The sequence below is a fragment of the Pelophylax lessonae genome (genome assembly GCF_965119305.1).
Source record: "Pelophylax lessonae genome assembly, chromosome: 8".
In the NCBI taxonomy this organism is placed as follows: Eukaryota; Metazoa; Chordata; class Amphibia; order Anura; family Ranidae; genus Pelophylax; species Pelophylax lessonae.
This window is the reverse complement of record NC_138775.1, coordinates 124,339,500-124,361,298: the sequence shown is the minus strand read 5'-3', so window position 1 is coordinate 124,361,298 and position 21,799 is coordinate 124,339,500. Positions and strand designations below refer to the sequence as shown.

The window sequence follows — 21,799 nt, the reverse complement described above, 5'->3', positions numbered from 1 at the left end:
GCTCCATCCATCTTCCCATCAATTTTAACCATCTTCCCTGTCCCTGCTGAAGAAAAGCAGGCCCAAACAATGATGCTGCCACCACCATGTTTGACAGTGGGGATGGTGTGTTCAGGGTGACGAGCGGTGTTGCTTTTACGGCAAACATAACATTTTGCATTGTTGCCAAAAAGTTCGATTTTGGTTTCATCTGACCAGAGCACCTTCTTCCACATGTTTGGTTTGTCTCCCAGGTGGCTTGTGGCAAACTTTAAACAACACTTTTTATGGATATCTTTAAGAAATGGCTTTCTTGTCACTCTTCCATAAAGGCCAGATTTGTGCAGTATACGACTGATTGTTGTCCTATGGACAGAGTCTCCCACCTCAGCTGTAGATCTCTGCAGTTCATCCAGAGTGATTATGGGCCTCTTGGCTGCATCTCTGATCAGTCTTCTCCTTGTATGAGCTGAAAGTTTAGAGGGACGGCCAGGTCTTCGTAGATTTGCAGTGGTCTGATACTCCTTCCATTTCAATATTATCGCTTGCACAGTGCTCCTTGAAATGTTTAAAGCTTGGGAAATCTTTTTGTATCCAAATCTGCCTTTAAACTTCTCCACAACAGTATCTCGGACCTGCCTGGTGTGTTCCTTGTTCTTCATGATGCTCTCTGCGCTTTAAATGGACCTCTGAGACTATCACAGTGCAGGTGCATTTATACGGAGACTTGATTACACACAGGTAGATTCTATCTATCATCATTAGTCATTTAGGTCAACATTGGATCATTCAGAGATCCTCACTGAACTTCAGGAGAGAGTTTGCTGCACTGAAAGTAAAGGGGCTGAATAATTTTGCACGCCCAATTTTTCAGTTTTTTATTTTTTAAAGTTTGAAATATCCAATAAATTTAGTTCCACTTCATGATTGTGTCCCACTTGTTGTTGATTCTTCACTAAAAATTACAGTTTTATATCTTTATGTTTGAAGCCTGAAATGTGGCAAAAGGTCGCAAAGTTCAAGGGGGCCGAATACTTTCCCAAGGCACTGTATATCCAGAGCATGCAATGCACATTCCGCAGGACGTTTGGGCTTAGGACACAAGATGGCAATACAATGTCCTCGTTCAAGTGAACACTAGAAAGCATCGGAGAGAAGGATGGATCCGGATAAAGTACCACTTGTCTCCATGGTTTTGAAGAAGACCCCCTTGTTTGGTGTGGGACTTTAAAAGGTAACAATAGATTACATATAGAAGATATAAATTTTTCTAAAATTGTTTTGAAGGTAAGTTTTAATCCTTATTAACCAACCAATTATACATTTTTTCAAATTTCAACATGATATTACAACATTTCTGGCCATACACAGAATGGTTCATCAAATACATAAAAACAAAGCAAACATGGTGCTACTTATATGAGTGGTACATAATCCACTTGTCTTCATGAACCAACACATAAGGAGGACAGGATAAGGTCGCCAGTGCCGACACCCTGCGCGTAGAGTGACAGCAACCAATGAGGCCACCTTCTGTAATAAGGTAGGCAGGGGATTCCCCCAAATACTTGCAAAAGGATGAACTGCACCAAATCAAGGTCCCCAGTTGGGGACGGATGTCGCACCGGAAGTACCAAGGTGTCGCACTCCCTGAAAGAAGAAACACCAGGGAACAGGCGGGCTAACGGCCTTTGGAAGAAAATCGCCAAACCTGAAAACCCTTGATAGTACTCAAGGCCAACTTTTTAACAACTCCCCATTGAAGGAAAGCCAAGATCCAGGCCATTGAGTAAGAGCGAGGGGGAGCCTCGCACCACGCAATATACGACTCTCGTACGATGATAAATCATCCTAGAAGTCGCTCCCCACGCTTTAAGTAGGGTGGGAAGCACTGAAGCAGACAATCCCTGCCCTTCAGCACCTGGCTGTCCACAGTCAAGCCGACAAAGCCAGCGACCGTAAAGCAGGATGGAAGATTGACCCCAGAGACACAAATCCCCCCCTGAGAAGAAGTATCCAAGGAGCGTCCGACCAGGTTGGCATACCAAGCTCGGTGAGGCCAACCCGGAGTCAAGAGAATGACCGGAATCCCTGCCGCCTCGATCCCGCGAATAAGTCTTGGCAGCAACTTGAGAGGAGGAAAAGGCAAACAGCAGCTGATACTGACCTTGGCCGATCCGTGATTGCTCCCACACGACAATGCCGGTGTCTTCCTTGCGCATGTGACCATGCCCAACCTCTCAGCACCGTTCATGCTGAACTTAGCATATATTCTTGCCCGCGACAGAACCAGTGCATCTGCCAGAGGATCCTGGGAGAGGGCCACAAACTTCTGCACTATCTTGTAAGTGCGACACCAACAGATCCACGTATGGAGAGCCCCAACGAAGGCACAACTGCTGGAACACCCCCGGATGAAGGGACCATTCCCCTGCATCCAAGGCCCATCGACTGAGGCAATCCGCCTGCCAATTTTAAAACACCTGGAAGGGAACAGCGGAGAGAGCTGAGAAAAAGGGCTCTGCCCAAACAAAGAATGACTTCCAAGACCGTAAGGACACCCTTGGTGCCCCCTTGGGGAAAAACATAAGCCAGGGACATGGCATAGTCCGATTGAATGCGCACAGGTCAGCTGCCTGGTCCAGCGAACTAGGCAAAGCCGTATCGCTCTCAGCTCCAGGACATTGATCGGTAACCTGGATCCTCCAGGGACCATACTCCCTAAGCACCCTTGACAGGTTGCATCCACGGTGACAATTGTTCAGTAAAAAAGGGGATTAAGGATTCCAGATCCAGACTCCCTGGTTACCTGGCTCAGACGGAACCGAATGTTCTAGTCCCGTTTGAGAAGAAGGATTGCCTTCCAGGGGATCCCAGGGAGGGATGAGTGAAAGGGACCGTCTCGAAAGACAACACCATCAATCCCAGCACTTGCATGCAGGTCCGAAGAGACGACCACGTGCTGGTGAAGTTCGAAGTTCCAAGAGTTTTTTCCCAGGAGGGAGAAGCACTCTGACTAAGGACGAGTCCAAAGTCAGGCCCAGATAGTCAAGTCTCATGGAAGGGAACAGGGATGACTCCAGAGTTCACATGGTAACTACCAAAATCATTGTCAGCCCCGTAGGGAACTCCACACGAAGAAGCAGATCGGACAGGAACCCAGGACCGATACACCCTGCTGCCGCAACAGCGCCAGGACCGGAGCCAACACCGTTGTGAAGACCCGAGGAGCAGAAGCGAGACCAAGGGGTAATGCCACAAACCGTTAGAGATCCTTCCCCATGGCAAAAACAGAGAACCCGTTGGTGCCCTGCACATAACGGGATGGAAGGTAGGTATCTTTGATGTCTATGGGGGCCAGGAATCCCCCTGATGTAGGGAAGCCACCATCGTGAGAACAGATACTATCTTGAATTTTTGATCCACATGGAACCATCAAGGGCCAGTAGGTCCAGCCTAGTTGAACCAGGGCCTGAACTGCCCCATAAAGCGCTTGCAAGTGATCCAGGGACAGCCGTACATTGGAATGGAAAACCTTACCAGAAAAAGCGGATCGAAACTCGATCTTGCAACTGGATGCACCTTCAGACCAAGTAGACCTTGTCCGCAGGTCTGGAAAAAAACCGATCTCTCGTTTGCCAGACTAGAGTTGTTTGGAGCCCCTCCGAGGAAGTCTTGAAGGACTTTGCCACATCGACTGATGCCCAGGAACGAAGAAACTGTTTGTAAACCGAAAGGGAGGGACCCCATCCGCGACGAGGGCCCTTATCCTTGTTAGCCTGTGGAGAAAAAACCTCTGCCATCTTGAGACCCTTATATAAAGTCATCCAGGGCAGCACCAAACAGGCAATCAACATAAAAGGGGAGGTACGTTACATACATAGTTAGTGAGGTCGAAAAAAAGACATCAGTCCATCCAGTACAACCTATGATGTGTGTGTGTGTTTGATGTTAACCGTACATTGTATACCCCTGTATGTTGTGGTCTTTAAGGTGACTAATAGTTTTTTTTAACTATCGATGCTCCCCGCGGATACCCCTGCTTGTGGAAGAGAATTCCACATCCTTACTGCTCTGACAGTAAAGAACCCCCCTACGTATTTTAAGGTTAAACCATCTTTCCTCTAGTTTTAGGGAGTGGCCACGTGTCTTATTGTCCTGCCTTTTTCTGAAAAGTTTGTTCCTTATGCTCGGGTCATCAGTACAGTATTTGTACATTGATATCATATTCTCTCTGGAGAAGAGACGCTTGAGAGGGGATAAGTTCAATGCTTGTAGTCTTTCCTCATAGCTTAGATCCTCCATTCCCCTAATTATTTTTGTTGCCCTTCTCTGGACTCTCTCCAGTTCCAGCACATCCTTCCTGAGGACCGGTGCCCAGAACTGGACGGAATACTCCAGGTGTGACCGGACCAGAGTCTTGTAGAGTGGGAGAATTATCTCTTTATTTCTGGAGTGAAACCCCTTTTTTATACATGCCAGTATTCTATTGGCTTTGCTTGCAGCGGCTTGGCATTGCATGCCACTGCCAAGCCTGTTTTCCACTAGGACCCCCAGGTCCTTTTCCATCTTAGATTCACCCAGAGGTTCCCCCCTTAGTGAGTAGCTTGCGTTCGTGTTTCTGACGCCCAAGTGCATTACCTTACATTTTCAAACATTAAACCTCATCTGCCATGTAGTTGCCCACCCCATTATTCTGTTCAGGTCTGCTTGTAAGGTTATTACATCCTGCATAGAAGTTATTGCCCTGCTTAGCTTGGTATCATCTGCAAATACCAAGATTGTGCTAGATATCCCCTCTAGATCATTTATGAAAAAATAAACAGGATTGGTCCCAGGACAGAACCTTGGGGACCCCACTTTCCAAACCCACCCAATCCGAGTCTATCTAGATGGCAACTCACTTCATCGTAGAAGGTTAATAGATTGGTCTGGCAAGAACGATTTTTCATGAATCCATGCTGATTACTACTAATACCGTTTTCATTACTTAAGTCTTGTATATAGTCACTTAACATCCCCTCCAAAATCTTGCAGACTACTGGTGTTCGGCTGACCAGCCTATAGTTACCCGGGATATATCTTGGCCCCTTTTAAAATATTGGTACCACGTTGGCTTTTTTCCAATCAGCTGGCACCATTCCTGTCCGTAGACTATTCGTAAAGATCAAGAATAATGGTCTGGCTATCTCCTGGCTAAGTTCTTTAAGAACCCTCGGGTGCAAGCCATCTGGTCCCGGTGATTGATTTATGTTAAAAGTTTCTCTAGTTTAGTTCCAAGTCTATCTTCTGATAACCATGGGGGTACATTTAATTTAGCATTACAAGCTGGGTTAGTGTAGCCCCCCCAATTCTTTTGTGAAGACTGAAGAGAAGAAATTATTTAGCACTTTCCTCACTGTCCCCTGTGGCCAGATTCCCTTCATCGTCTTTTGTGTGTTCTGGTATCGCTTTCTTACTATATACTTTTTTTTTCCATAATGTGAAAGATAATATTACGCTGAGTAAATAGATACCAAACATGTCATGCTTCAAAATTGCGCACGCCCGCGGAATGGTGACAAACTTTGGTGCTTAAAAATCCCATAGGCGACACTTTTAAAATTTCTACAGGTTACCAGCTTTTACAAATTGCAAGGGCAGGAGGGACTTGCTTCACACCAAGTCACGGAGTTGGAGTCTGCATGGCAAGTTCCCAGTGCAGACCCCGCCAGGGAGTGCAGATCGCGAGACACAGCCCGCACCATCCTATCTCCTAGGTGGGAGGGGGAAGGAGGAGGGGGGGCACAACAGGACAGAGGGAAACCCAGGAGTGTGAGGGTCCAACCATCCCAGGGAGGGGGCCCGCGTTCATCCTAAAAAGAGGGGGGGGGGACGTTTACTCACCACACCAGGAACACAGGTGGGCGTCATCTCCTGACAGGACCCCTATCCACCGAAGTGTTGGGGCTCTTGGCCAAATAGGAATGCTGAGAAATAGGTCTAGACCCTGTCGTGTGCGACCTGGCGGGATGTTTAACTCGCGAGGCCAGTCCCCGTCCAGTGGGACTATGTCGCTGGCTAGACTTGGGTGACCACTGGATTTAGATATCCAGCCCGTCGCCTAGTCCTGCATATTTGCTTGAAGATCTCAGAGGAAAAAATTCCGGAGAAAAAGACTAGCTTAAAAAAAAAAAAAAAAAATCTACATAAAAAATAACTTTTAGGCCAGGACCGAAGATCCCAGTAAGGAACTAGTTCCTTACTCCTGACTAGGCAGATTAAAACTGGCATGCTATGTTGGAAGAGAGGGAGTACCCTCTGGGACTGTCCATAGACATAGCCAGAACTTTTTTTCTGCCTAGTGTCCTACTCCTGTAGGGGGCAGTATAACCCTACTGATATAGATCAGATATGACTGGGTCCGTCAATGAACTTAAGAGAAAAACCTTTGCATCATTGGATGGCTTGTGAGTGCTAAACGCAACCTGCGCCTCATTCGCAGCCGCAGCTGCGTCCTTAATTTTTAGGGTCTCACGCACAGATACAACCAGTGCATCCACCAGTGCCTTTTCTTGCGAAGTGGTGGAGGTAGAGATGTCATCCTCACTAGAGGAGACAGGGCCCGAGGTAGTAGACCCGGCAGGGAGACCTGCGTCTGCGGTGGCTGAATCAGATTCAGAATCTGACACATCAGATGAGGCAGGGGTAGGCGGAGGGCGTTTTTTGGCACCTTGCCCTTTAAAGGCCACATCCACCCAGGACACAAAAGATTCCAGGACCGCAAAAGTGCATCTATGGACAGCTGGGATCAGGAGGGGGTCAGGTGGGGACACTTGTTCTGCAGGGTCCACGTTGCATCAGAGGAACCCATCTGCAAAAAGTTGAGAGAAAAAATGTTTTTTTTTCAAGAACGTCCCACCGCGCTACAGCGCCCCCAATAGGTCAGGCAGAGCGCACTGAAGACCCCCAGCAGAGAGAGAGAGACCCACCAGACTCACCACCCTTCACCGAAGATGCACCAGGCAGGCCCAGAATGTCTGCACAGCACAATCTCGATCCTCAGAGAAGGATCTGAGTGTCAGCACTAGGGTATGGGGAGGGGCTCCACCACCAGAAAAAAACTCTCTAGGAACTCCCAGAACATGGCCGCCAGTGATTCCCAATAGAAATCCACCACAAAATGGCCACCGGGTGTACCAATATGGCCGCCAAAACTTGCAGAGCACATGGGCTACAAGAAAATGGCGGCATGCGGAGCTACTGAGGGCCTTCAAGGGAATCCCCCAGCCTCCTGGATGGGATTGACAGGAAAAGGGGCCCTGGGAGTGACAGGTTACCCCCCACGACCGTTCGTCCGTCGCCGGCAGTACCCAATACCCCCCACACCCTCGGCCTAAAGCTCGGGCCCAGCCCCCGGAAGTAGTTACAAACATCCTATAGCAACAGTAGTTGGGGGGGGGGGGGACAGGTAGGTGGGGGGGCTGTATGATAGAGGGGAACCCGGGGTTGTGAGGGTCCGACCGTCCTAGGGAGGGGCCCTGTCCAACCCTTAACCTGCCAGGGGAAGAGGGGGGAACATTTACTCACCACACCAGGAACAGGTGGGCGCCATCTCCTGACAGAACTCCACCGAAGTGGTATGCGACTTGGCAAGACGTTTAAGTTGCGGGGCCAGTCCCTGTCCGGTGGGACTATGTCGCGGCTGACCTAGCACGGAGCTGGGGTCTGCACACGCTCGCTGGCTGGCTGGGGTGACCACTTGATCTATATATCCAGCCCGTCGCCCAGATCCAGCATAGCTACTTGTAGATCTCACAGGAAAAAAATCCGGAGAAAAAGCTAAAACTAGAAAAAAACAATCTAGAAAATTTTTTTTGCCAGGACCAGAGATCCCAGCAAGGAACTAGGTCCTTACTCTTAAATAGGCAGATTAAAACTGACATCCTATAGCAGGGAAAGAGGGTATACCCCGAGACTGGCCATAGGCATAGCTAGAACTTTTTTCTGCCTAGTGTCCTTCTCCTGTAGGGGGCAGTATAACCCTGATATGAAGATCAGAAACTGCGTCCGTCAAAGAACAATAGAGACATGTAATTTTTAGTGAAATATTCCCTATAGTGAATCATGTCTAAGGGATGCAGACCCTGCCACTTTCCTCAGAGTCATGCAGGTGCAGCAGCTGATTGAGAATTATGAAACCACTCCTGAGTCAACTTGCACGTGAACACCGACAAACAGCTCTTTCTTTACAAGAACAATAGGTAGGACTCTGCAACAGAGTTTGTTAACGTCCTTGCAATGAACACTGATTACCAAGAGTGGAAAGATTTTTCCTCAAGTTACTATTAAAAACGTGAGCCTCCTGTCTCTCCAAGTCCATGGAAGCAAATATAGATAAGAAATATATGTAGAGCATTATCGCCTTCAAAGTGTATTTTAATAAAAAATGTATTTTTATTAAAGATTTGCACTTACAAGCTCTCTTGTATAACAAGTCACATTACATCAGCTGCCTTACGGTTACATTTTGAGAAGTGTACTAGTAACACTTTTCTGCCTTCCATCTTGACTGAAACAACTCCATCTGTCTTTGTCCCGATTCACACTTGTGCGATGCGGGAAGGCTGCGAATTAGCAGCCTGTTCCCGCATCGCAAACGCACATCTGGCAGTTCACACTGCCATATGCGATACGCAGGGGGTGTCAATTAAATGTTAACGACACCCCCAGTTTGATCGCATATCGCAGTGCCATCTGACAGTTCGCACAGAATCGGATCGCACAGGTGTGAACCACTGTGCGATCCGATCATGATGCAGCTGGAAAAAAGGGTCCTGTGCGTCTTTTGTGTGTGTGCAGTGCGAGTTTCAGCCATACAAAGTGTTTGGCTGAATTCGCAACGCACATCCGATCGCATGTAATGAAGGAGCAGTACGCTCCGATATTACATGCGATCGCCGCACTGGCAAGAGTGTGAACCGGCCCTTCTACAAGAAATGTACTTTTGTAATCTCCTGAAATAAGTTAGCTCGTTGCCAGCATATACCAGGCAGAGCTAGTTTTAGTTAGTCTGAAGGACATTTTGAGAAATAAGGACATTATGGTAGATAAGGACTGGTTGCGCGTGCAGTTTGTATTGCTCATTACTCTAGAACGTTCACTGTCGTCTTTATAAACCACACTCACCGAGTCTAATAAATCATTAGGAATTGCGATACAGTAAGAACGGTCTGTACCCATTCCTTGTGCGCACACGTTACAATGCATCTTTTTATATATCAATCTTGTTTAAAACATAAGAAAGGATGGCCTTGGGCACAGGACTACCTTGCCATTGTAAAGGATGAGGAATGGCTCTTTGTAAGAAAGTCAAAAATTCTGGGACATGTCTGACAGACCTGATGGTGACTGGAATGGGTAGTGTGATGTAACATTTGGTCATCCACCTGAGACTGAGGGATGATCAGGGACACAGGTTGACCCGGTCTTACCTGCTAATGATGCTTGTCCCTATTTTGGGGGTCAAGGTTTTTCCCCTCATTGTGGGCATACCCTCAGAGTGGATCTGGGTTTCATAGGGATGGACCACAGCATTAAACCTGTATAGTGCCCAGTGAGGGCCCATGCAGGATCCAGTGCCCACAGTAAAATTACAGGCCTCCCCCATGGTGCCAGAGGCACTGCTTCTAGTGTTGTATTAAAAGACAGTGATAAGTTGATTGAAGAATCAAAATACAAAACCTAGTTAAGCTAAGAATAACTTCTCTGTAACGGAAAAGATGTCCATCACCTTGGGGCATTAACCAAAAACTGAGGACTCACACAGTAAAGTAGGATTATAGGGGAGGCACCAAAGGGGCTTTCTCAAAAGTTTTTCCAGTGTTCCCTAAAGGTATGATCCTATAACCTGTACGAATAAGAAGCATCTTTTGCTGCTTCATTTCTCTGCAATATATTGTAGCTCTGACAATGTGTACATCTTACCTGAATCCGTGGCACATGGAAAATGGTAGCAACAGGCACAACCTTTGTTGTAACAGCCTAGTGTAGCTCCAGGCTCCTGGCAGTGAGCACAACTCTAGGAAAAGTAGAAAAACAAAAAAAAGGTTAAAAGGATTCAAGATGAAACTCACATTTTTAGCAATATAACAATTCCTAAAAATTGAAACTTATAAGTCATTACAGCCACAGACAAAAATAGATTGTAAAAACACTCCTATAGCAAAAGTCTTTTGGTGTGTCTTTTCAAGGTTGCGACTGTAGCCTGTAATTCATTGAAATAAAGCACTGGCATTTAAACAGGAAGAGAACGTGCAGGGGACCATCACTTCAATCCATGTGAGTTGATGAGGTGAGAGTGCAAACAACATTTTACTTGCAGTGAGATACGTGCAATGTTTTGTGCAAAAATACTTTAGGCTTGTATGTCCTGGCAAGTTGTCTGCTCTCCTTTACTCACCGACAGATCCCCCATGTCCCTCCGAAAGCCTGCCTACAAACACTGCCTATGGGTTCTTCCTACCAGCTTCTGATGCTGCAGAATTTTTCAGTCCCTATGATGACGACAGGTGCAAAGAAAAGTAGAATACCTACGCCCAAGGTAGGAGTTTGAAAACTGGGAGATGGTTTAAAAGGGGAGAGGGAAATTTGAGTATGAGCTGCTGCCAGAAGAGGAGCTTTAACAAATACAGCAAAAAAAAAAATAAAAATAAAAAAACACACACACTACAAATTTGACTTTATATGCGCGTATAAATAAATCAAAATATATATACAGTGCATTGCGAAAGTATTCGGCCCCCTTGAACTTTTCGACCTTTTGCCACATTTCAGGCTTCAAACAAAGATATAAAAATAATTGTTTGTGTAGAATCAACAACAAGTGGGACACAATCATGAAGTGAAACGAAATTTATTGGATTTTTCAAACTTTTTTAACAAATAAAAAACTGAAAAATTGGGCGTGCAAAATTATTCAGCCCCCTTAAGGAAGATCGGCCCTTGAGACAGCAGATCTTCCCTGAGAGGAAGTCTCCAAGGACCAAACTTACCAGATCTGCGTACCAAGACCGGCAAGGCCAACCTAAGGCCACCGGAATGACCAGCATTCCTTCAACCTCTATTCTGCGCAGAAGCCTCGGCAGGAGTTTCAGCAGAGGGAATGCATAGATCAGTCGATTCTGACCCCAAGGAGCCTCCTTGTGGTGTCACCCAGAGTATCCCGAGACATGGCTACAAACCGATGTACCTTCTTGTTGAGTCGAGAGGCTAACAGGTCGATGCCGGGTGTCCCCCACTGGACACACAGTAGGTGAAACACCTCCGGGTGCAGGGACAATTCCCCCTGATCGATCACCTGAAGACGGGTAATCCGCCTGCCAAATCTCCACTCCTGGGCTATGCACGGTGGAAAGGGCTAGAACCAAACAGGATTTTGGCCACCAAGACACTCTTGGTGCCCCCTTAATGACTGACGTAAGCCATGGCAGTAGCATTGTCCGATTGAATCCGAACTGGACAACCCTGCAGGCGATTTGTCCAGTGACTCAGGTAAAGCTTTATCGTTCTGAGTTCAAGAATATTGATCAGTAGTCTCAACTCCCCCAAGGTCCAGGACCCCTGGACACACAGCTTCCCAAGCACTCCTCCCCAGCCGGACACTGTAGGCTTGTGACGGTATCAGATTTTCATGCTGCGATTAATTGATTAAGGTTTTGCCACGGTATACTGTATTATCACGGTATTCATTTATTAAATTTAAATCATTACATTTCTTCCTCACTTGAATTTCATTGCTGAATTTAGGGGCTTTGGTTCACTTATGCACATTATTATATAGTCAGTCAGTACAGACTCTGTGAACCAGGCCTAAAATAAGCCATCAAGCAGTGTCTGGCCTACCTGGTGATGACTGGTCCTGGCGCTCGTCTCCGATCCGATGGCCTGGTCATTAAGGGGAAAAATCCTTGTGGTCAAGAAGTGGTTAAAGCTGAAGGAGGACCGGTGTTATTTATAAATGACTTTACTATTGCTTTAGGCCTGGTTCACATGTATGCAGGTTCGCGGCCCACATTTGCACAGGCATAGAAGCCCATTGATTTGAACGGGCTGCTATGCCCTCATTTTCCGCAGAAAAAAGGTGCATGCAGCATTTTTTTTAAATTCAGTGGCCTTGAAATCCATCCTGTTTTTGCACCATGCGACAAACCTGCAGTTCCTGCTCTAGCAAGCTTTCTGCGTTTTTTATATACGTGGGCCCAGCATTTAAAAACACAGTTTGCGTGTGCAGCAACTGCAGGTAAGTCACATGGTGCAAAAGAAGGATGGATTTCATGGCCACTGCATTTTTTTTTAACCACTTTACCACTAAGTACTGTAATAGTACTGCGGCAAAGTGGCTTGTTCCCGTCTGACGACGTAGACCTACGTCGCCAGACTCCTCCCCTGTAGGCGCGCTCCCGCTGTTTTCATTCACAGCGGGAGTCGGGCCAGGGGAGGAGCAGCGGCGATCGCCGCTGCTCTGCCCCGATCGTCGGGGATCTAGTGTGGAGATCCGCCCGCCTGTGTAAACACAAGCGGGCGGATCTCCTCAGTGACAGATCGGAGTGTTCAGCATAGCTGGACATCCGATCTGTCCCTGTCTCACACAGTCACCTCCCCCCCCACACGTCAGTAAGCACCAGGCATACATTAACCCCTCCCTCTCCAAGTTAAGCCCTTCCCTGCCAGTGTCATTTTTACAGTAACAGTGCATATATATAGCACTGATTACTGCAGTAATGTCACTGGTACCCCCAAAAGTGTCAAAAATGTCAGTCAAGGGTCCGATCTGTCCGCCGCAATGTCGCAGTCCCGCAAAAAAAAAAAAAAAAAAAATCGCAGATCGCCGCCATTACTCGTTAAAAAAAAAAAAAACACCAAAAATGACATAAATCTTTCCCTTTGTTAGTAAACGCAATAACTTTTGCGCAAACCAATCAAAATACGCTTATTGCGATTTTTTTTACCAAACATATGTAGCAGAAAACAAATTGGCCAAAAATTAAAAAAAAAAATGGTTTTTACATCTTTTTTGGGGGGAATTTCATATAAAAAAATGTGAAAAATATTATTTTCTCAAAATAAACGCTCTTTTTTTGTTTATAGCGCAAAAAGTAAAAATCGCACAGGTGATCAAATACCACCAAAAGAAAGCTCTGTTTGTGGGAAAAAAAGGACGTCAATTTCGTTTGGGTACGGCGTCGCACGACCGCGCAATTGTCAGTTAAAGTCGCACAGCGCTGAATCGCAAAAAGTGGCCCAGACGTAAGACAGCAAAATGCTCTAGTGGTAAAGTGGTTAAATTCTGCATGCACCCTTTTTCAGCCGAAAACGCAGGCATAGTAGCTCAAGCCCATTCAAATCAATGGGCTGCTAGGTCTGTGCAAATGTGGGTCGCCAACCCGCATACATGTGAACCAGGCCTAAAGCAATAGTAAAGTAATTTATAGATAAAAACACCGGTCCTCCTGCAGGTTTAACCACTTCTGGACCGCAAGGATTTGCCCCCTTAATGACCAGGCCATCGGATCAGGGTGCCAGGACCAGTCACCACCAGGTAGGCCAGACACTGCTTGAGGACTATATAATAATATAGTGTGTGTGTGTGTGTGTATATATATATATATATATATATATATATATATATATATATATATATATATATAAATATGCTGCTATGCCCATGTATGTATGTTTGTTTGTGTGTATATATATATCTATATATCTATCTATCTAGATCTATCTATCTTTATCTATCTAATTCTATCTGCAGAAACTTTCTTGTATTAGGCAGATTGTCTGTGTCTGAGCCCTGGAAGAAGCATGTGGGTGTGTGCTGGGCCTGGGAGTCATCTGATTGGTTAAAGGGAGGAGCTAAGTCTCTCACTCTAGGATCATATTACCAGAGCTGTTTCTATTGAGTGAGTGAATGAGTCATCCAGCTCACTGAAATGTATCAATTCAAAAGTCAGACTTGAGGAGCAGATAAACACGGTATTTTAAAAATGCCACAATAACAATACCGTGGGTATGCAATACCGCGATATATCGAATTACCGAAAACCGGCACATCTCTACCGGACAGGCTGGCATCCATGGTTACCACAGTCCAATACAATGGGGGGGAAGGACTTGCCCTGGCGTAGGGCCAACGAGTAAAGCCACCACAGAAGAGCACTCTTTGTGCTGTGACTGAACTGAATCATAGTGTTCAAGGATTTTTACATAGTTACATACATTGTTGCATAGTAGTTGAGGTTTAATAAAGACAATAGTCCATCCAGTTCAACCTGTGTAGGTGCGCGTGGCCGTAATCATCTCATACCCCTTAATGTTCTGATCCTTGAGATGTACGTCCAAGAGTCTTTTGAAAGTAGCCATACTTCCTGCAGTAACTACCTCTTGTGGTAGAGAATTCCACAATCTTGTAGCCCTAACAGTAGAGAACCCCCTGCTTTGCCTGAGGTTAAAACGCTTCTCCTCTAATCGCATTGTATGCCCTTGAGTCCTTATGCAATCCTTGCGACTGAATAGCTTTTTTTCTAAGCTGAGATCACCATTGAGGTATTTATAAATTGCTATCATGTCCCCTCTCATGCATCTCTTCTCCAGGGAGAATAAATTAAGAGATTGTAGACTATCTTCATAATTAAGGTCCTCCAATCCCCTAATTAGTTTAGTTGCTCTTCTCTGGACTCTCTCCAGGTCCAATACATCCCTCTTGAGGACTGGCGACCAGAACTGGACAGAATACTCCAGATGCGGTCGGACCAGAGTTTTATAAATGGTAGGATTATAGTTTTATCTCTGGAATACATCCCTTTCTTTAAGCATGCTATTATTCTGCCGGCTTTGGCAGCTGCCGTTTCACATTGCATGCTATTGCTTAGTCTATCCTCTACCAAGACTCCCAGATCTTTCTCTCCATTTTTGATTCCCCCAAAGGTTCCCCCTCTAAAAAGTGTATTGTGCTTTTATGTTTTTAGTTCCCAAGTGCAAAACCTTACACTTCTCCACATTAAACCTCATTTGCCATGTTGTTGCACACTGTTATTTTGTTCAGGTCATTCTGTAGGATATCTGCCTCATGCTGTGCAGTTATTGCCCTGCCCAATTTTGTGTCATCTGCAAAAACTGATATTAAACTAATGATCCCGTTCTCAATGCTGTTTAGGAATAAATTGAACAAGGTTTGTCCCAAGACTGAGCCTTGGGGGACCCCACTTACCACCCCAGACCAGTCTGAGTATGCGCTATTTATTACCACCCTTTGGACATGCCCTTTTAGCCATTTCCGTATCCAAGAGCAAACCTTGTGGTCGATGCCTGCAGACCTTATTTTATAAATTAAGCAATTGTGGGGAACTTTATTAAAACGCCTTAGCGAAATCTAGGTACACCACATCCACTGGTCTCCCCCTATCTAGCTCGCAGCTCACCTTCTCGTAAAATGTTAAGAGATTGGTTTGACAAGAACGCCCTTTAGTAAACCCGTGCTGATTACTGCTGATGATGTTGTCTTTAGCAAACTCTATGATATAGTACCTTATCATCCCCTCCAGAAGTTTACATGCTATCGATGTCAGACTGACCGGCCTATAATTTCCTGGGACATGCCTCTGCCCTTTTTCGAATATCGGTATCATATTATCTTTCCTCCAATCCTCTGGTACATTTCCTGTCATAATACTGTCAGCAAAGATCAGGAACAGTGGTCTAGATATAGTTTTACTAAGTTCTTTGAGTTCTCTCGGATGTATGCCATCCGGGCCTGGTGATTTATTATAGTGTTATTTTAACCAGCCTTTCCCTGATTTCACCCTCTGTTAGCCATAGCGGCAAGTCCTGTGTATTACTACTAACCATACAGTCACGGTCAGTGTACCCCTCCTTTTCCTTTGTAAAAAAAAAAGCGTTCAGCACGGTTGCCTTTTCAGTGTCCTCTAACCATCCTTCCATCATTGTTAATTATGTGTGCAATATGCTCTGCCCTAGTTCTTTTGCTGTTGATATATTTAAAGAATTTTTTGGGGTTCTTTTTACTATCCTCAGCTATTTGTCCTTCAAAGTTGATTTTAGCCATTTTGATTTCGTATTTACTTTTCTTATTTGCCTCCTTGTATTGCTGAAAGCCGATACTGTGCCCTCTGATTTATATTTCTTGAAGGCCATTTTTTTTACCCCTAATAAGTTTTTTAACATTACGGTTTAGCCAGCCAGGTTTGGCTTTATCTCTTCTAAATTTATTTCCCATAGGAATGCACTGCGAGATGCATTTGTTTAACATGTTCCTAAAGCATTCCCATTTTTCCTCCGTGGTCAGTGTTCCTAGGGTTCGGTCACAGTTTACCCTTTCCTTCATTGAGCACAATTTGGGAAAGTTTGTCCTTCTGAAGTTTAGGGTTCTTATCTTGTTGCCTTGTTATATTGTTATTTACGCTAAATGTGATCATCCTGTGATCGCTAGAGCCCAGGTTGTCCTGGACTCCTACCTCCGAGATTAGGCCTGGGTCATTAGTGATCAATAGATCCAGCACTGCATTTTCTCTAGTAGGAGAATCCACCAACTGAGACATGTAGTTGTCCTGTAAGGTTTCCAAGAAGAGACGGGCCTTCTGTGAGTGTGTAGTCCCCTCTTCCCAGTCAATGTTGGGATAATTGAAGTCCCCTAATATGATGACTGATCCCAGTTTTGCCACTTTACCCAACAGTGATATAAATTCCAGCTCTACTTCCTCCCTTTGGTTGGGTGGCCTATAACAAACCCCCACAATCACTTTTCCCTTTTCTTCTTCCCTATGGAGTTCTACCCACACCGATTCTAACTCCATACTCATCCCTTCCATAATATCACTCCTCTATCACCCTTACATTATTCTTGACAGAGACATACCCCTCACCCTCTTTTTCCTACCCTCTCTTACAGCGAAGCAAAGAAAACGCTGCTGTCCAGCATAAATAGGGAAGTGCAGATATGCGTCCTTGATATCGATGGATGAAAAAAGTCTTAGGGATGCCACTACCATGCGAATGGAGTCCATTCTAAAACTTCTGTACCCACACAAAGCTGTTCAGGGCCTTGAGGCCAAGGATTGGACGCACTTTGCCTTCTTTCCTGGGAACAGTAAAAAGGTTTGAATAGAGCCCCTGAAAGCTTTCCCGAGAGGGAACCTGCACAATCACCCCTTGCGACAGCAGATCTTGTACTGCCTCTCGAAGATCCCTTAACTGATCTGGAGATAGGCGTAGATTGGACGGGAAGAATCTGTCCGACGGTCAAGACCTGAATTCGATCTTGTACCCGATCGGATCAGTTCATGGACCCATTTGTCCTGAATCAAGGCGGTCCATGGTTCCGGAAAGAAGCAAAGACGCCCCCACCCCAGTTACGGGTGAGGGCGTCCCTTCATGCAGATGGGGATTTGTCTGTAGATCTGGATTGGCCTGCTCTCGGCTTGCCCGACCATGTCTTCTTGGAACCCCCAGAAGACCTAAATGGCTTTGATCCTTTCTCCTGCGTGCTGGAGACATGAAAAGGCAGCCTGTGGGCTGTAAAATAAGGCCCCCTTCTATTACGTGGTGACTTGCCCTTGGAGATTTGAGGAAGAAGAGTACTCTTCTCACCTGTAAGACCGTTGATCAGTTCATCCAATGAGGATCCAAAAAACGGTCCCCCGTAAAGGGGAGCTCTTATAAAGCCTTTTTTGAAGCCTGATCCGCAGGCCAGCTTTTCAGCAATACCACACGTCTAATAGCTACCCCCACTGCAGATACTCTGGCTACAAGATGGGCCGCATCTAGCGACGCATCACAAATAAACAGTAGGGCTTGGACCATTTGGTCTGTTAGCTCTGCCAGGCCCGGAGGGAGCTGTTCTGTTTCTAGGTCACTTTTTAGGAACTTTGCCCATTCCGTTATGGTCTGGGACACCAGAGTAATCACGAAGATCGGTTTAAGTATGGAGGTCGCCATCACACGTAAGTGGCAGGGCAGAGACTCAATCCTTCTAGCCACAGGGTCTGTAAAGACTGGGGACTTGTCAACCCGGGCCACAGTAGATTTGTTCAGTCTTGAGACCGGATGGTCCACCTTCGGTAGAACGGTCCATTTTGCGGATACCGCGTTCGCGAATGGATAGCGCCTCTTAAAACGCTTCGGCACCACTAACATCTGTTTGAGGCGCCCCCATTGGTCAGAGACAATTTTGTCAAAGTTCCCGACAAGGGAAAACCTTACCCGACTTCTGATATTTGCGTGTGCCAAATTACACCTGCGTCCCCCACACTGAAGAATTAACTGCCATTTCTAGTTTCCTGCACTAACACTAAGTGCTTCCACCAGCGCGCTTTCCCACGCGACTGCAAACGAGAATATGTCATCCTCGCCATCAGAGTGCGATGAAGCAGAACCCTCAGGGTGACATACGTCCGCGGCGGCCATATCTACCTCAGAATTTGAAGATACAGGAGAGGCAGGGGAGGGCATAGGGCACTTTTTACTAGTGGCATTTTTCAAAACCAAATTCACTTCTGACACAAGGTTTTCCAAAACTGCCATTAAGGCAGACCGGGGTTGCGACCTGGAGTTCCCTGCAACAGCAAGGAGGGGATCTGTAGGTGAGATTTGTTCCTGGGACTCCATATGAACCCTGGAATAGCGCAGCGTCACTAAGAAAACCGTGAAAAACTGACCCACATCGCTGCACCAGCGGTACTACAAGTCCCAGCCACTAGCACTGCCGATAGCGGGGTGAGAGAGCAAGACCTACAGGTACCCCAATAGATATACAACTATTTGATATGGAGGAGAACAGGATCAGTCTGCTGTACAGAGTAAACGGTCTTTACAGGAAGAGGAAGTAAATATCTTCATCACTAGAGTAAAGGCCTAGCTGCTCCCTGCTGTCCGAAGTTTGCGGACTCTGAGAAAATGGCAGCACAATACATTCCTATGGGGAAACTACAAAACATGGCTGCCCATGCATTTCAATGGGAAATTCTGCACAATGAGGCTGAACGATTCTACAGTAAAATGTCAGCCCCTTCAGCGTGCCATGCAGTCTCCAGTACCCCCTGAGAGGTCCAAACGATTAGTGGACTAGCGCAGGGCTTTAACCTGTACACGCCCGCTGGCCAGGCTGGGAGACCTTAAGGGTCTAGGATTTCCAGTCCGAAACCCAGTCCAGCGGTTGACTTCAGTTCTCTCAGGAACATAACTAGCTTCTAAGTCATCACTGTTGGGTATTGACTTCCGCTCCGCAGGAGTAGCTAGGCATAAAGACTTAGTCAAAAGAACAAAGGCGTTTGCATATACACACCCATGGGGGCTGTCCCATCTGGTCAATACCCCCCTGCAGTGACCACTCCCAACTCCGTTTGGTAGCATAGCAGTAGGTAAAAAGAACACAACCCCAAAAGAGGGGCGGGGGCGGCGACTGTCGGAGGACTCAGAGAAAAGAATTTTACAGGTAAGATTTTTCAAAAATTCAGTTTTCTCTTACGTCCTCCGACAGTCGCCGCCGCTTCTAAGTCATCACTATTGGGATGTCCCAAAGCAGTATAGACATGAGGGGTGGGAGACGCAACCGTAGAAAAGGCAACGCAGTACCCACATCAGAGAAAGGAATCTTACATGCACAGTAAGAGAACCTGCTGGGCAACAGAAAACAAAGCTCAACAGGAGCAACAGCCCAGGAAAGCAAACCCCAACAGCCAGGGACCCAGAAAAAAACAAGGGTCCTTCATGGCACTGCCGCACTGAGAACCTTGCGGCCAAAGGAGGCATCAGCTGATGCCAGAACATCTACTTTGTAGAATTTGGAAAAAGTGTTTACCGACGACCAAGTCGCAGCTTTGCACACCTGGGCCACCGAGGCCCGATGCCAATAGGCCCAGGACGCACTCACAGATCTGGTAGAGTGCGCTTTAACAGGGAAGGGTGGAACCCGTTCCTTCAAAGCATAAGCTTGTTCAATGGTCTGTCTGATCCATTTGGCAATAGTCGCTGCAGACGCAACCATGCCCTTCCGAGGTCCCTCAGGAAGGACAAAGAGGGAATCTGTCTTCCAAAAGGATTCCGTAGACAGGTAAACCCTGATCGCCCTGACAACATCTAGGGAATGCAGAACAATCTCCTTCAGATGCTTAGGCTTCGTACAAAGCGAAGGCTCAAACGGAGCACTCTGTAACACGGACAGAACCAAGTTCAAGTCCCATGGAGGTAGAGGCTCCTTCACTATATGGGGTTGGGCCTGAGTTCAGTAAAAGTACCTCCCCCAGGGAATTCGGGGTCTTCTTGTCTGGAAAAGCTGACCACCCTCCCACCCCTTTTTTTGGATTGTCTGTCACAGCTTTAGCGGCGTTTTGTTTTTTTACCTTGCCAGCATTTAAAGTTCCTGTGATAGGCTATGCCCTTGATTTAAAATTGGAAGTAGGCTGTCTGTCCAGCACTCATGATAAGGACAGGTCCCCTTTAGGAATTTAATTAGTAAATGTTAAAGCATTGTCAGAATTATTGGGGAGCCAAATGTCGCACACCTTGAATGAAGGTGCGAACCAGGGAATGAGACGCCACAGGGCGTTGCAAAAGAACAGCCAGTGCAGACACCTGGCCTTTTATCGTGGCCAGCGCCAGGCGCTGGTCCACCCCAGACTGGAGGAAGGCCAACACTCTCGACACCGAGTACGAGTGAGGGGAGAACCCCCTGGACTCACACCAGGCGAAATAGGCCTTCCAGGTACGGTAATAGATTTTACCAGAGGAGGTCTTCCTAGCCTTGACAAGGGTAGGGATGACCTCAGGGGTGACATCCCTGTCCCTCAGGAGCTGGGTCTCAACAGCCAGGCCGCTAAAGCCAGCGACTGTAAAGCAGGATGGAAGATCGGACCCTGAGACAGGAGATCTTCCCGCATTGGCAACCGCTACGGAGGCGCCACTGCCAGGTGAACAACGTCGGCGTACCAGGACCGGCGTGGCCAGTCCGGCGCCACAAGAATCACCAGGTGCGGATCCGAGGCTAACCTGCGGAGGAACCTGGATAGTAACTGGATCGGGGAAAAGCATACATCAGACGATACTGACGCCAAGGGGCCACCAACGCATCCGAGGCGTCTGCCAGAGGATCGCGCGTTCTTGCCACGAACCTTTTCACCTTTTGGTTTAACCGAGATGCGAACAGATTCACGTCCGGGGATCCCCACTTCGCACACAGCATTTGGAAGACCTCTGGGTGCAGGGACCATTCCCCCTGGTCCAGGGTCTGACAGCTCAGATAATCGGCCTGCCAGTTCTCCACACCCGTAATGTGAACTGCTGATATCGCCGGGACATGAGTCTCGGCCCACGACAGAATGTCGGTCACCTCGCGGGCCGCCGGGGCACTCCTGGTGCCCCCTTGGTGGTTGATGTAAGCCACCGCGGTAGCATTGTCCGCCTGTACCCGAACAGGACGGCCCCGAAGTCGGTCCTACCACTGGAAGAGAGAGTTTTATCGCTCGCAATTCCAGCACATTTATCATCGGGAGAGAGGACTCCTCCTCCGACCAAGTGCCCTGGGCAGACAGGTTGCCCAGGACGCCAGCCCAGCCCGACAGGCTGGCATCCGAGGTAATCACCGTCCACAGTAACGGACGGAAAGACTTGCCTGCCAAAACCGTCGGGGACTGGATCCACCACAGAAGAGCCAATCTGGTCTGGCGACTCAATGAGACAACCAGATCCAGGGACTGAGGCAGTCTGTCCCACCTGGCCAGGATCTCCACCTGGAGAGCCCGCGTGTGAAACTGAGCAAAGGGTATCA

The 21,799-nt window shown here is 47.0% G+C and overlaps 1 protein-coding gene across 2 annotated transcripts in view; it reads right to left on the bottom strand.

The window, feature by feature from the left end:
• TCF20 (transcription factor 20) overlaps window positions 1-21,799 on the bottom strand; it is a 325,469-nt gene that overhangs the window by 146,100 nt on the left and 157,570 nt on the right. For both annotated transcript variants that reach the window (XR_014225560.1, XM_082265222.1), the window contains exon 3: window positions 9,946-10,039. Coding sequence is in view for 1 of the 2 variants with exons in the window: in XM_082265222.1 (XP_082121348.1) it covers window positions 9,946-10,039 (94 nt within the window). In the remaining variant the exon portion in view is untranslated. The remainder of the gene's footprint in view (window positions 1-9,945; window positions 10,040-21,799) is intronic.